General features: G+C 40.5%; 1 protein-coding gene across 2 annotated transcripts in view; it reads right to left on the bottom strand.

Moving 5' to 3' along the window:
- Positions 1-16,238, bottom strand: part of LOC135482655 (developmentally-regulated GTP-binding protein 1) — a 520,179-nt gene extending 503,941 nt beyond the window's left edge. For both annotated transcript variants that reach the window (XR_010446249.1, XM_064762906.1), the window contains exon 1: positions 16,125-16,238. Coding sequence is in view for 1 of the 2 variants with exons in the window: in XM_064762906.1 (XP_064618976.1) it covers positions 16,125-16,163 (39 nt within the window). In the remaining variant the exon portion in view is untranslated. The remainder of the gene's footprint in view (positions 1-16,124) is intronic.
- Positions 16,239-16,492: the final 254 nt, after the last annotated feature.

Below are 16,492 nucleotides of genomic sequence, written 5' to 3' on the forward strand. Positions count from 1 at the left end.
CGTTGATAAGATTTTGAGTTCTGCCCTCTATATCAGAAATAAAGGGTTGAGAAATTGCCTGGATAAACATTTCGAGTAGCACCCCCTAATCAGCTACAAAGGGTTAAAATGAAAAAAAGAATGGCACAGCGCACAGGTTAATTGTTGGATACACACACACACACTGTAAACATCAAAGGCCTACTACTGATACACACCAAGAAATGGCCCAGACAAACATTTTGAGTAGCGCCCCCTATATCAGCCAGAAAGGGTTAAAATGAAAAACTAGACTGAGAAATTTACTTACCAGCAAACTTGATGGGCCCCAGGATTGTGGAGGAAGCAGTGATGCCTGATGATAGTATCCATATGCGTAGAGGGGGAGGGGTTATGACGAGAGCGGAGAAATTACTATGACCGGAAATAGATCATCCGACAATCTAAAGTATATAATTTTTACAAAGGTTTCTCACCCAGGCAAAAAAGATCCCTTCACTTTTTTTCATTTTTATAGTTACTTCGCCGGATGGTCGGCGTTCTAGCCAACATCTTCCGGTATTAGCCTACGGCTGGCAGACTGATTGATTGATCAAAACTCACCCTGTACCAAATTGCAGCTAGCGGCCAGAGGCTAGAGGTCTGACGTCAATCGGCATTGGTGGGCATGTACTAGGCCTATACTATAGAAATACACTAACGTTAGAAACCTCAAAACACTACGGTTACAAGCGTCAGGCGACCAAACACATTGATATAAGGACTACTAGGACTACAGGGAGACTCATACGCCCTAGTGAGTCGATCGGGAACCAATCTATCAATGGTCTGCCCGTGGCTTCAAATGCGCATGTGTGAACCGAGTAAGCCGAGTTATAAGCCAAGTTAACTGTTTTATATGAGAATGCCAACGCTCGGATCAAACTCGGGTTTAAGTGATGTCATCGAATCGAACTCGTGTTATGTGACGTCACCAGAATCGCTTCTAAGGAGATTTTCAAACAAATCAGAAAATCAGAGCATAAAAACACTTCAAAGTCATCGAACTGATCCGAATTTTGAAAAGTCTTTTGCAACGTACACTAGATGGGATTGTGTTTGGTGGTTAGGGGTGATCGATTTTTGGTTTATTTAGCTATTTTGGAGAACACTCGCAATACTGTTTGTAAAATGTGAACAGAAAAAAAGAAAGAAAGAAACCAGAACATGAGTGATCTCAATATGGTCAACAGACTGTGAGTCTGGTGCTCATAAATAATGGTGCAACGCACAGGTTCATTGTTGGATACACGCACCCTGTTAATATCAAAAGCCTACTATTGATAGGCACCGAGAAATGGTCTGGACAAATTCTTTGTATAGAGCGCCCTCTATATCAGCAATGAAGGGTTAAATATGCACCAAGAAATGGCCGGGACAAACATTTCGAATAGCGCCCCTTATATAAGCCACAAAGGGTTGAAATGAAAAAATAATGGAACAGCGCACAGGTTCATTGTTAGATACAGACATCCTGTTAATATGAAAAGCCTACTCTTGCTAGGCACCGAGGAATGGCCCGGACAAACTCAATGATGGACGGACAGACGGACTCTAAGACAGACGGATGGAGGCCATCACTGACAACAATATATTGAGGTCACCTGACCTGAAGGGTCCATTGTACGAAGTTTCAAGTTCATAGCGGTTAAGAAACGTGCCACTATTTTCGAAACAGGTTACAGACAACACCGACGACGACAGACGATGGACACAGCGGTGTTGTAAGCTTCGGGAAGCCAAAAAGGGAATTCCAGCCCACAAACATTTAAGCTTAAGCCATGATGAAAACCCCATGTCACAAGGCGAGCCAAGGCTGGACCTTTTTTATAAAATGGTTCGCGGACCCGCCACCAGGGGCAACACTGAAACTGGAAAACAAGAAAATCACATATTTTGCGCAAATCTCTGTCCCGCCGCACAGAAATGTGGCAAAAAAGGAAGAAAAAAAATATTTATTTTTATCGACCTGGGTCTAAATACAGATTTTATTAGAAAATACTTTCCCCCACAGATTTGGTGGACAACGGAACTTCAGGGAAATTGCATGCGTGCAAAGATGGCAGACTGCAAATGGGTTGCTGTTTGTCACCGTGCAGGACCAAAAAATAGCATCGCAAAGCGAGCATAACCCCTCAGCCTATTAAGGTTGAAGGTGAGATAATGGTGAAGTTGGCTAAGTTGAGTGGCTAGTTCGCATATGGAAATTAAAATTGTGGAAACCTTTTTTTGAGGATGTGAGCATGGCGGCCATATTGAATTTCGAATCGCGCTGATTTTCGAAAGGAACCTTCCCCTTACAAAACTGCATTAGGCCGTCACCCACTAAAAATTGATTCCATACTCCAAGCCGTTCTCCCCAAAATTGACGGAAACCGATTTCAAGCACGTTGCCCTGGTAACCATATTGAGAATCGGAACGAGCCGGTTTTCGAATGGAACCTTCCTCTAGTCACCCCCAACGCAAGGAGGATACCGCGGTGACGTCACATCACGTGATCCCGACCCATTTAGTGATCGCTATGGCCAATCAGATTCAGTCTACTGACAGCACCAGCACCGAGCACATCTCCACGTCTCACTGTCTGGTGCGCTCCTGTACACAAAAACACCAATAGACATGAAATATTGCAATACCTAGTATGGATTCTTCCTGTGTAAAATAAAATTTACAGAGCAGATTAACTTCCACGAATAAAAAAGACAAGCCTATAGGCGAATATGGGTCGTCGCGTTGATGCCAGAACGTCCCCAAAGTTTGGAAATGTTGTTCTTAATTCCTCCGGGTTGGGGTACCTATGGCTTGATCAAATGAATATTAATGTGGATAACTGGAAAATATTATACTCTAATGCCCAGTAAACGATTAGAGATATTTGTCAACATGAAATTTTTGGTGAAATCGCAACAAATAAAAAACTCGATGTATAGTAATCTTATGTTTTCATTTGAACTTCAAACATATTTAAATGATATTAAATCAGTGAAACACAGGGCTTGTATCACAAAATTAATGCTGGAAGCCCATTGTCTAAGAATCAAAACTGGGAGACACTGTAGTCTAAGAAAGTGTGAGGTTTGCAAGTCAGGGGAGGTTGAGGATGATTTTCACTTCCTTGCGGTGTGCCCTAAATATGCGTCAAAACAGCAAAACTCATTGCAGTTGTAATAGAAGTGATCTCCATTTTCTGTCTCTGTCGGATCTGACTACAATTTTTCTGAAAAATCCTTCACCTCCCTCTGCTGCGATTATCAACGAGTTCTTTAAACTGCGTAACTCTATATTGTCCTGATTTCCATTATTATGTTTTTGTCTTTAAATATTTGTGATCTTATTTTGTATACCCTGTAACTTTATATTGTATATTTTGTAATTAGTTTATGTAACCGTTGGCCCCTAGTGGGCGTTTTATAGTCTGGGCTCCTGACCTCACTCTCGCTGTCGTAGGTCAGGCAATAACAAAAATCTATAAATAGAACAATAGCTTAAACCACCATTTCCACAAAAATTCTTATGCCTAATTTTTTTAAATATTATAAACAACCTATCCTGCAAAAACCAACGCAATCGGTCATGGTTTAGCATCCCAAAAATAATACTTTTGCGAAAATGACAATATCGCTAAAAGTGACGTCATTATATGGGGAAACCCCTTTGTCTGAAACATAAAATAACCGTAATCACGCATTTTAAGAGTAATTCCGGTATTTCTACAGTGTAGAATGATGTGTTCAATAATAGTGCATAATCCTAGGACAGATACAGCGCTCAATTCGACCGTAAAACGATAATTGGCTCGGGAAATTACAACAATGGCTGAATCTAAAAATAACACTCCTCTTTTCTGCCGTGTTATTTGTAGACGGTTGTTGTTACCTGACCCGTTCCTTAACCCTACCAAAAGCCCGGAGATCGAGGTCAGAGAACCAGACTATTTAGCGTTTTAGAGTAATAAAGAATTTGAATTTGAATTAGAATTTTTCCACCGCTGTACCTTATTATCATAATTATGCCCACGTGATTAGCTGCTCGGTATTGACGAGCAAGTGACAGTCCTCATTTGCATGTACATTAATGTCATTATTATGGCTGACGCGATCCTGTAAAGTTGTGCGTAATTTCTAATTTCTCGGCAAATACTTAATTGATTTCGTTGAAATTTGAGAGTATTACAGATTAGATTACTGCTTACATTGGGTCTTCGTAGTTTCTTCATACATCATCGATAAAGACACGTAGCTTTGTGAAGAAACTCACCATACTGCTCGCTGGCCAGCACAACATTCCTGCATGCTACGTATACACGCTCATCAATTTTGAGCTCCCAATTAATAATTTTATTCATTTCGCATTTTACATGAGACGAAGGACTTAATGAACAAGATAACGAACTTTAATGAAAACTTAAGTTTTAATACAATAGGACAAATACTGGCAACGCAATTTGCATTTCAATTCAACAACTGCCGAGCATCCTAGGGCTAAAACTATCTTCATTCATAGTCAATCTCGCCATTTAGCTAAACGGACCTGAAACAAATCGATTCAGCGTCTACACTTTTACTCCGATTTGTCTCAAAATTGGTGACAAAGAGGCTGAATGTACTGCAAACAATTCCTCGGAACCAAATTTTTAAAAAAATGATTTTAAAGATATTTTTTAGTGTAAAATGCCCGTTGCTAGGCATGGTTGCTAGGCACATGCTGCCACAAACATAATGACAGAACCTGACAATAAGGGTCTGCTCTCGCGACGACCAACGTTTGGCGTGGCCAAAGTGCGGAAATAATGTCTCCGCTAAAATACACTACGAAATACACTAGGCAATGCACTACGCAATATACAGTAGAGATGCAGTTGAGTTTGTTATTGTTTTGACTTAGAAGCCCGCCCATATCATAATATATTCATGTATTCATGAAGTATGAACTAATTTCTGTCCCATACAACTCTAAGAACAGTCAATTTCTCCTTAAATCATCACCGAAACCGCGATATCCGCGGGAAGATTTCGTTCTATTGTCCGAAAATGCATGATCTTACAGGGGCGCTAACTCGACAAATAGAGGGGATCTATGGGGATCTATGCGAGTTTTAGGTCCTACAGGTCTCGAACTTGTAAAATCTGTAAACATGCCTCCAAATCCCATTATGATAATGAAGAGATTGCCCATATCTGGGAGACTGTTTTGAAACCATCGCTAATTTTGGAAGATCGGTGCCCGGCTATTTGGTTAAAAAAAACCTATTTTTCCCCATCAAAACAGCACTTTTCATTATTCAAATGATAGCTTATTGTCTGAAGACTTATTTCATAGCAGAAAAGTACTAATAACTCTGATTTGATGCGAAAAATCGAACTTTTTTGATGACTTGATTTTCCCTTGGCCGTGGATCGTGTTTGTTTACAATATGCAGCGCCATCTTGGAAAAGCCCTGACGTCACCGCGGTATCCTCCTTGCCCCCAACGTACATACCAAAAATGAAATTTGATCGGACGAACGGTTCTCCTCGAAAATTGACAAAAACCGATTTCAAGCACGCCGCCCTGGTGACCATATTGAGAATCAGAACGAGCCGGTTTTCGCAAGGAACCTTCCTCTAGTCACCCCCAACGTACATACCAACTAGAGAGTTAGTGATTGCTCGCAATCACTGTTGATGCCTCCGCTAAACATTGCAGCTGAGCCATGGTGTCTATCAAACGTGGGAAAATAGTATGGCAATGTAACTCTTCTTGACATAAAAGCATGATGGTGAATCTGATGGTGAACGATATTAAAACAACTGCAGTTGTTGTAATATTGTTATAGGGTGCAGTTAGAATAGACGTATAAGTGATAAATGGCTTAACAAAAGAATTAGGCCATGACCATGATGAAACCTTTTTGCCAGCACACACGTTTTTTAATGGATAACATGTTCTATCTATGATGTAACTAAAACCATTGCGGCCATACTGGTCATCCGATGACGCCGAGTTTCGAAAGCAACGTTTCCCCAGTATGTACAAATGTACCATCCAAAAATGTAATCAATCTGCTCAGTCGTTCTCCGTTTAATTGTCGGAGACCAAAATCAAGATGGCTGCCATGGCGGCCATACTGGTCATCTGATGACGCCGAGTTTCGAAAGCAACGTTCCCCCAGTATGTGCAAATGTGCCATCCAAAAATGTAATCAATCTGCTCAATCGTTCTCCGTTTAATTGACGGACACCAAAATCAAGATGGCTGCCATGGCGGCCATACTGGTCATCCGATGACGCAGAGTTTCGAAAGCAACGTTCCCCCAGTATGTACAAATGTACCATCCAAAAATGTAATCAATCTGCTCAATCGTTCTCCGTTAAATTAACGGACACCAAAAGTTTGGTCGGGACAGACGTACGGACACGGAAAACCCCAAAACATAATGCCTTTGCTTTTGCTAAAGCGGAGGCATAATGAAACGGCCAGGGGCCATTGTGCTCACCGTATAGATATTTGGTGCTTTGTAATTCATCCAGATTAAGAAACATTGTACATGTATAGTATATAGGTCAAACCAAAGTCGGTATGACATGTGATGTATTGTTGCTTGGAGTAAGTACCATCAGAATATCATCAAAAACAAGTCAATAATAAACGAGATATTGCACTTTTTACCTATTTTAGTTTTGGCCTCCTGGTGGCCGAGTTGAGTTCCAGATCAGATCGAAATTCGGTGTCCGAGGTTACATGACGTAGGGAGTCATGTGTATCAAATTTCAAGTTCAAAGCTTTAGTGGTTAAGAAACGTGCCATAGTTACAATCAAACGACAAATTTACGCCATTTGACCTCTGTGACCTTGAAAAGCAGGTCAGATCAAAAACTCATATGATATGTGATGTATCCTTGCTAGGAGAACCTACCATAAAAATGTTATTGAAAACGAATCACTAAAAATAAGCAAGATATTGCACTTCTTACTTTTTCCATTATGGCCCCCTGGTGGCCGAATAAAGAATCAGATCGAGCCAAAATTTGGCATCAGAGGTTATCTGATGTAGGGGGTTATATGCACCAAGTTTCAAGTTCATAGCTTTACTGGTTAAGAAACGTGCCATAGTTTACACTCTAACGGCCAATTTACGCCATATGACCTCTGTGACCTTGAAAAGTACGTCAAACTGAAAACCCGTAAGATATGTGATGTATTCTTCCTAAGGGTACCTACCATAAAAATGTTATCGAAAACAAGTCACTTATAAGCGAAATATCACACTTTTTAGATTTCCACTTTTGGCCCCCTGGTGGCAAAGTTGAGAATCAGATCAAACTGAAATTCAGCACCAGAGGCTATGTGATATAGGGGGTTATATGTACCAAGTTTCAAGTTCATAGCTTTAGTGGTTAAGAAACGTGCGATAGTTTACACTCTAACGGCCAATTTACGCCATATGACCTCTGTGACCTTGAAAAGTAGGTCAAATTGAAAACCCGTAAGATATGTGATGTATTCTTCCTAAGGGTACCTACCATAAAAATTTTATCGAAAACAAGTCACTTATAAGCGAGATATCACACTTTTTAGATTTCCACTTTTGGCCCCCTGGTGGCAAAGTTGAGAATCAGATCAAACTGAAATTCAGCACCAGAGGCTATGTGATATAGGGGGTTATATGTACCAAGTTTCAAGTTCATAGCTTTAGTGGTTAAGAAACGTGCCATAGTTTACACTCTAACGGCCAATTTACGCCATATGACCTCTGTGACCTTGAAAAGTAGGTCAAATTAAAAACCTGTATGATATAAGATGTATATTTGCTATGAGTACCTACAACAAAAGTTTCATCGAAAACAAGTCACTAATAAGCGAGATATCACACTTTTTAGATATCCACATTTGGCCCCCTGGTGGCCAAGTAGAGAATCAGATCGGACAGAAATTTAGTGTCACGGGTCATCTGACCTAGGGGGTCATGTGTACAAAGTTTTAAGTTCATAGACCTAGCGGTTAAGAAACGTGCCACTGTTTTTGAACTAGGATACGACGGACGACGACGACGACGACGACGACGACGACGACGACGACGACGACGACGACGACGACGACGGACGACGGACACTGCGGTATTGTATAGACTCCCCTACGGTGAGCCAAAAATGATTTTAATCGGACGAACGGTTCTCCTCGAAATTGACGGAAACCGATTTCAAGCACGCCGCCCTAGTGGCCATATCGATAATCAGAACGAGCCCGTTTTTCGACCGGAACCTCGCTTTAGTCACCCTCAACGTACATACCAAAAATGAATTTAATCGGACGAACGGTTCTCCTCGAAATTGACGGAAACCGATTTCAAGCACGCCGCCCTGGTGACCATATTGAGAATCAGAACGAGCCAGTTTTCGAAAGGAACCTTCCTCTAGTCACCCCCAATGTACATACTAAAAATGAAACTAATCGGACGAACGGTTCTCCTCAAAATTGACGGAAACCAATTTCAAGCACGCCGCCCTGGTGACCATATTGATAATCGGAACGAGTCGGTTTTCGAAAGGAACCTTCCTTTAGTCACCCTCAACGTACATACCAAAAATGAATTTAATCGGACGAACGGTTTTCCTCGAAATTGACGGAAACCAATTTCAAACACGCCGCCCTGGTGAGTGGTGGCCATATTGATAATCGGAACAAGCCCGTTTTCGAAAGGAACCTTCCTCTAGTCACCCCCAATGTACATACCAAAAATTGAATTGATTATCAAAGCCGTTCTCCTAGAAATCGACGGAAACCAAGTAGCAGATGCCCCCCGCCCGGACGGACGGCGCACGGGCTAAATGGGCTAGAGGGGTAAAAATCACCAAAACTTAGTTTCGAGTTCAAATTGTGAGACTGTGGGTGACTTGACAGTATTAGACATTCCCACTGAATAGGAAGCACTACCCATTCGAGGTATATTTGCCTCTGTTAAGCTCCCTGAGCTTTACAAAAATCCACCAGGGACGAAAGGTTGGCAAAATGAAAGGTTTATTAGGTCTCATTAGGGACTTTTTTTTGTATTCATGCGCCGCCAACCCCTAACTGTAGTTCCTAAAATCATTGATTTCTCGGTCCTCACAGTATGTCAGTGTTTATTTAGCAGTTGTTTTGGCAAAGACATGTTTTTTTTGAGTTTCTGAAACCTAGAGCGCTACTCAATAGGTGGCTAACAAGAAACTACGCATTTACTGTAGTTGACAACGTATGTGTACACTGAACTTGGGATGTGCGTCGGCCCCGTGTTGAAATGCCGTCCAGTGCCAGTTGGTGTGTTTTTCGCTGATTTGTGCAAAATTCAACATATCTCAAAAGTTCAATGGTTGACTCTCAACATTTTTTAATTTTTGTGTAGCGTAAGCAACTGTCTTTCAGGGGAAAATGGTCACTGTAAGAATTATTCAAGAAGAAATGTATAATATTTGGGTTTTTTTTGTGATTGTCTGGCCCAATTGGCAATATTGCCATTTGGGATGGTGAACAGAGCTAGGAGCAAATGCGATTTATTTAAAGAAATAAAATGCCCGATTTAACATCCTGCAGAATCAGGGGAATCGGGCGTTTCCAGTGAGTGATATACGACACAAATTGGTTGTCCTCATGCATTCAATTTGGAAACGCATTAAAATAGATGTTACGTCATGTTAATGGGGCACATCATCAACGCGTACATTTGGGAAAAACTCCCTAACGAGACCTTATTATTATAAACATGATTTTTTTTTTTTTTTTAATTATCTGTGAAATTTAACTGACACAATTACGAGAACTGGAAAACAAAATTTTATTTTTATTTTTTTTCCGCCCTCCTCTCCTCAGGTGATGAGCAAAAAATATGTGAACCAACCTATAAATGAAACGGCCAGGGGCCATTGTGCTCACCGTATACATCTTTTAGTAGGCAGGATCATGCTTAATTTAGAGGTGAATATGGTGAACACAATCAGGCATGAAGACTTTTTTAGATGTGTATTGATGTCAAGTAATAAGACAGAGCAGTATATATAAGTATCTAACGGCCAATTTACGCCATCAGACGTCTGTGACCTTGAAAAGTAGGTCAAATTGAAAACTCGTAAGACATGTGATGTATTCTTCCTAAGAGTACCTACCATAAAGATTTTATCGAAAACAAGTCACTTATAAGCGAGATATCACACTTTTTAGATATCCACTTTTGGCCCCCTGGTGGCAAAGTTGAGAATCAGATCAAATTGAAATTCAGCACCAGAGGCTATGTGATATAGGGGGTTATATGTACCAAGTTTCAAGTTCATAGCTTTAGTGGTTAAGAAACGTGCCATAGTTTACACTCTAACGGCCAATTTACGCCATCTGACCTCTGTGACCTTGAAAAGTACGTCAAATTGAAAACTCGTAAGACATGTGATGTATTCTTCCTAAGAGTACCTACCATAAAAACTTTATCGAAAACAAGTCACTTATAAGCGAGATATCACACTTTTTAGATTTCCACTTTTGGCACCCTGGTGGCAAAGTCGAGGATCAGATCACACTGAAATTCAGCACCAGAGGCTATGTGATATAGGGGGTTATATGTACTAAGTTTCAAGTTCATAGCTTTAGTGGTTAAGAAACGTGCCATAGTTACACTGAAACAGCCAATTTACGCCATTTGACCTCTGTGACCTTGAAAAGTAGGTCAAATTAAAAACCCGTATGATATATGATGTATCCTTGCTATGAGTACCTACCACAAAAATTTCATTCCAAACAAGTCATTAATAAGCGAGATATAACACTTTTTAGATATCTACATTTGGCCCCCTGGTGGCCAAATTAAGAATCAGATCGGACCGAAATTTAGTGTCTGACCAAGGGAGTCCTGTGTACAAAGTTACAAGTTCATAGGCTTAGCGGTTGAGAAACGTGCCACTGTTTTTGAAACAGGATACGGCGACGACGACGGACGACGGACGACGATGACGGACGACGGACATTGCGGTATTGTATAGACTCCCCTACGGTGAGCCAAAAAGGTCTGGCCCAACCAATCAGGCCATTGTTTCGTCAACCAATCATTTTCGCAATAGAGTAGACCCTATGCGTTAATAATTGTAAACACTAGGACACCATTTTCTTCCAACCCAGAAGTGCCCGGCTCTTCATTTTTCGTCCATACGCCTGCAGAAAACCTCTTTTTTAACGCTCCCTTGCGAGTGATAAGCATTTCCACCGGCTTATCATGTTGTATATTCATCACTATATACGTGTAACCTTTCAAAAGTGTACGAATCTTTACCTTGTAAGAAAATATACATAAGCAAAATATATTTTTAGTGGACGAGCAAAGACTGATCACCATTTGCAATCAAGTGTACACTGCAGGCCAATCCTCGCAGTGCCCATATCAATACATGCATCAATCTATTATCAATTCATGAGGACCAACATTTCGGATGCAGACAATCATGTGACTGGTGATGGCGCTGAACTGTTTTCGTCTGCTAAAGTTTAGTTTCATTTAATGCCGATGTTTTTATCAAATGTATGGTATTGGAAAATATGTGAATGTTCCAGGTATTCAGTGATAATTAGAGAACAGAATAAACTGGTTGGAGAACTTCACACTAATAAAGAGACACTAAAATTGCCTATTGACAAAAAATCAATGGCCCAAATTCATAAAGGGCGTTTAAGGGTTAGACATGTACAACTTCTCTCTAATCAGTTTCAGGGCCAATTCATATTCTGTGAAGATTTGCATGAAGGGCCAGAGTCTATTCAGTAGTTAAACGCTGTTTTAAGCTAAACGCCCTTTATGAATTTGGCCCAATGCATTTTGCCGTGGCCGGGCACCACCATTTGACTTCCAGGTCGGGAGAAAATGGCGTCGGAGTGCTTACAATTATTAACGCATAGGGTGTATAGGCACCTCGGACTTCGTCCCTTTAGGGAACGAAGTAGGTTTGTGCGTGCAGATGATGATTTTAAGCAAGGTTAGTCGAATGAACCATAGACGTATATTGGCTGAGACAATCGGATTTACGCCATATATACGTCGATGCAAGGATATTAGAAAGACCGCGTAGACGAAAGCACGTGGAAATGTACATTTGCATATACCCGGAAAAACGCTACGACTATGTGCAAATTTTATAAAAAGTGAAAATGTATCTACAGAATCTACCAAATTAATGTATTCTTTATGTAGCTGTTCAGTGTTTATGTGTGTTCCGCGCATTTTACCGATCTGCGCTATCTTAAGATTGCGCTGCGCATTCTTGGGATCCTATAATTGCGCGGCAATCTCGAGATCGCGCAAGGGTGAGCGTGCGCTTTTTGCCGATTGCGCATTTTAAGGATGACAATACTTTTATATGTTCATGATGTTTGGCTTTGCATTGGTAGCTTTATTTTTCACCTAAGTTTTTGCTACACCAACAGTCACATTACTGTCATGTGACTGTCTATGGGATGCTGAAAGTAAATTAATTCAATCCCGGTGTAAAAGTAAAAAGTGTCCCCCCTAGAAAAAGTGTCCGGGCCTATTGTAAATTTGTATTCTGACAGATTATGGCATATGGTTCTATAGAGGCAATGACCGTCAATAGCTCAGCGCATAATAGAATCCTTTGTTCCCGGACATTTTATCCTAGGACATTATAAACTTCTACACCGGCCAACGTTGACTGTCTAATGGTATTTGGTTCCTCAGTTGTATCGTGATGAAGTGCCAGGCCCTGCACCTTGTACTTGAAAGACATGCAAGAGAAATTCGTTTGAGAAGGGAGACACTTACACCTAGGCCTACATGTAAGGTTTTATGTTATCTTCTCATTATGAATGATAATAATGTCGACTGTTTTATATTTCAGGTTATCCCCGGGTTATCCCCCCACAGCTTGCTGACGGACATCCAACCTGATAGCAATGCTTTTGATTGATCAAGTACATTTGGTTGTAATCTTGCATCCAGATTTACTTAATGAATAAAGATATACATAACTAAGATTAAAGAAATTATCAGGAATAAGAATTGAATCAAGCTAAATGAACACCTCCACAATAATACCTCAATGGGATCAAAGATAAAGGAGATGTATAGTAGGGCATTTTATCTTCTGTTTCGTAATATTGGCCTCTCGCATGATCTCACTATGACACTTTGACCAATATTACTGACCATCATCTCAGGAGCCTAATTAGCAGTGCTAATTAAGGCGACCATACCTTTGATATTGTGAACAGATCTCACTATGACACTTTGACCAATATTTACTGACCATCATCTCAGAAGCCTAATTAGCAGTGCTAATTAAGGTGGCCATGCCTTTGATATTGTGAACAGATCTCACTGTGACACTTTGACCAATATTTTACTGACCATCATCTCAAATCCAACAATAAATCCCTGAACAATAATACGTAGGGGACACCATTTTCTTTCACACCAAGTTTCCCGTCCTCATTTTCATTCATTCTGTCCCTTATACAATAAAACATTGCAGAAGTTGATGTTACTTTTCAGAATTCAAGCCCATGATCCGTGCAGAAGATTATTGTTGGAATGGCTACCCATATTTCATATATTTCATCATAATTTATGCAGTTTGATGTTGCAAATTCTCGGAGAGAACATAAACTCAGTTATATTATTTGCAGGACAACATCTCACATTGGCTCATGCAAGACACACAAGACCCCAACTCCCTTGCGCGATCTCGAGATTGCCGCGCAATTATAGGATCCTAAGAATGCGCAGCGCAATCTTAAGATAGCGCAGATCGGTAAAATGCGCGGAACATATGCACCAAATTCGAAATCAACTAAGATTAGAAATAAAGTCATATTTAGACATTATTGACGAGAAAATCGCAAAGCCAGCATCTTCCACCGTCAATATTATTGTCACAGTAATTGTGCAGTAATCAATCTCCACACCAGAGAGTTGTTCATTACCCAAGTCTTTCACCCCTGGCAGCAATATGTGAGGAGGTGACCGATACCGATTGAATAAAAACAAAAATTACATCTAATTTCTCAATAGGGTCATTCCATTGACATTGGTGATTGAATTTGATAATATTGTTTTGTAATTTCAGAAAGATAAAAAAATATATTTATCTTGATGCTCTTTTTTTCGTCACGGCAATTTTGATGATGTTAAAAAGTGCACCATTTTGCACAAAATGGCGCCGTTGTTGTCAGCGGTTTACACATATGCAATGACAATTGACATGTTTTCGTGAGGAGATGTAATCTCTAAACCTATTTTTAGACCTGTCTGAAACGAGCCGTATTCGAAATCAAGTTGGTTTCGAAACAGCCTCCAAATTCACTTGAGATTTCAACCAATTTCCGTCTATGGATTTGGCTTTAAAATTTGTTTTTCATCAACCGCGAAGGGTACTTGTTAACATGGTAGGGATTTAAAAGCAATTCATGTTTTATGGTTTAAGCGCATGCACTGTGTTTATTACATACTCGATTCGACTACGTCTTTTCTGACTAATGGCCGCTGATGAGAGAGTTAAAGCGAACTGGAACCGCCAAGCCAGTTCGTATGACCTCGTTTTCATTCCCCGCGTATCGGGTGATCAGAGCGAGGCATGAATGAAACATGGCGCCTAGCTGTCAATCATTCAGTGACATCACTACTATGGAATTTACTACGAAAATTCATGAATGAAAGATCGCATGACTCACGTGATTCTCACATGATTCTCAATAATAACAAATTGAACTGCGCATGCTTGGGCACTGGGGGCGGAGCTACAAATCTGAACTCGACTTTCTCGGGCGGTGAAAGTCGAAAAGTTGAATAAATCGCTCAGCGGTTCCAGTTCGCTTTAAGACGGTAAAAGAAGCTTCTTTGAAGTATTTTTTTCGGCTAAACTTTAGAATCCCCGATCGGAAATGACGTAGTTTGATCGCATTGAACTATAAATAATAAATCCATTGAACAGTGGTGCTTGGTTAGTCAACCGATGACCTTTTTTTGGGGTGTGATCGGGGATTCTAAACTCGTTCCTTTTTCGTACTGACTAAAGATACGGCAGCCGTACCCGAAAAACTTTTCGCTAAAGATACGGCAGTATATTTGAGCATGCGCAATACATCTTCATTTCCTGTCTAACTCCCATAGCGACTTTTCTCTCACTCCGGGGTTCAAAATCCTGGCTAAAGGTCGGTTATCGGCTGCGTTTCACGTCCATAAACTAAGAAAACATATTTGGGAAACAAGAGTTTGGCAACACTTGAATTCTTTGGGCGATAACTCAGATCACTTCATAAGATTAATCACGGAGCGTCAAGGGTTGTTTGTGGCCCAACGGTTCACACGTCGGACTCACACCCCGGCGACCCGTGTTCGAATCCCGCTCGCGGCCAGCTTTTTTTTCACTTTTCATTCTTTCCACAACTTTACATGTATGTCATATCATTTTGAATTAATTGTCTTTTTAAAAAAAAACACCGACTTTCAGCCCTAAAAAAATGCTTGTAGACAAGGGAGTTGTGGAGGCCACCACGGACATAGCCAGCCGGGTACTAACAACCAACGAAGTCGCTATTTATAAGGGTCCTATAGGTCTTTTTCGCTGAACAAACAATTAACTAACTTAATAATCCAGCTGCCGTATCAATAAAATTACTGCCTTTAGATACGGCAGGAAGTCAACAATAGTGAGCATGCGCAAGAGTGCTGCCGTACCTTTAGCCAATTGAATTTGGAATACGGCTGCCGTACCTTTATCAAGTGCCTTTCTTTTATCGTCTTAAGTTTTAAGACTAAAGCGAGGTGAATTTTTTGGCCCTTTAAAGAGTTTTTCATCAGCTCAAAATGGGAATTGAATATTCACTTTAGTAATTTTAAAAGGGGTTGTATTACAGCAGACAAAATCTTTAGTAGATCGCCACATTTACAGCATTTTGTTCGAGCATTCTTTAGGCGTACATTTGTGTACATTATACATGCAATACACGTGGTGCAATCGTCCGAGTGAATTGAAGTCAATACTCTAGGCCTGGCATAGATCGGCTGCTTTGGAGAATGGGGTTTGCTTGAATGGCCATCGGAATGGTTTCCAGGAACTGATTACGTTAAACTGTAGTCTGAATAAGAACCAAATGTTACCTCTGCCTCTATTTCCGCGATTCTATCAAGAATACCCATGTTTTTATAGTTTCACTCCAACACTACGACTTGCAAAATATGATTTCAAGACTGCTGCGAGTGCCCCGATTCAGCCGTTTTGGCCCAGCCGTCGATTCGACCAAAAAAATGCCAACTGATAGCGACTCAATCTATCAGTGGGGGTATGCCGTGGCTTTTCTTTCAGAGGGAGGTGATAAGAAATTATACAGGGTGTTTCAAGAACATTGAGTTACTATAGATTACTAGCATGATATATCTGGGCTTATATCAATCTGAGAATTTTTGGCACACGCTAAATTACAAAGACCTGGCTAATTACTAATCAGAAGACTAATTTGAATAGCCTT

This window comes from Lineus longissimus, chromosome 2 (genome assembly GCF_910592395.1).
Source record: "Lineus longissimus chromosome 2, tnLinLong1.2, whole genome shotgun sequence".
Taxonomy (NCBI): domain Eukaryota; kingdom Metazoa; phylum Nemertea; class Pilidiophora; order Heteronemertea; family Lineidae; genus Lineus; species Lineus longissimus.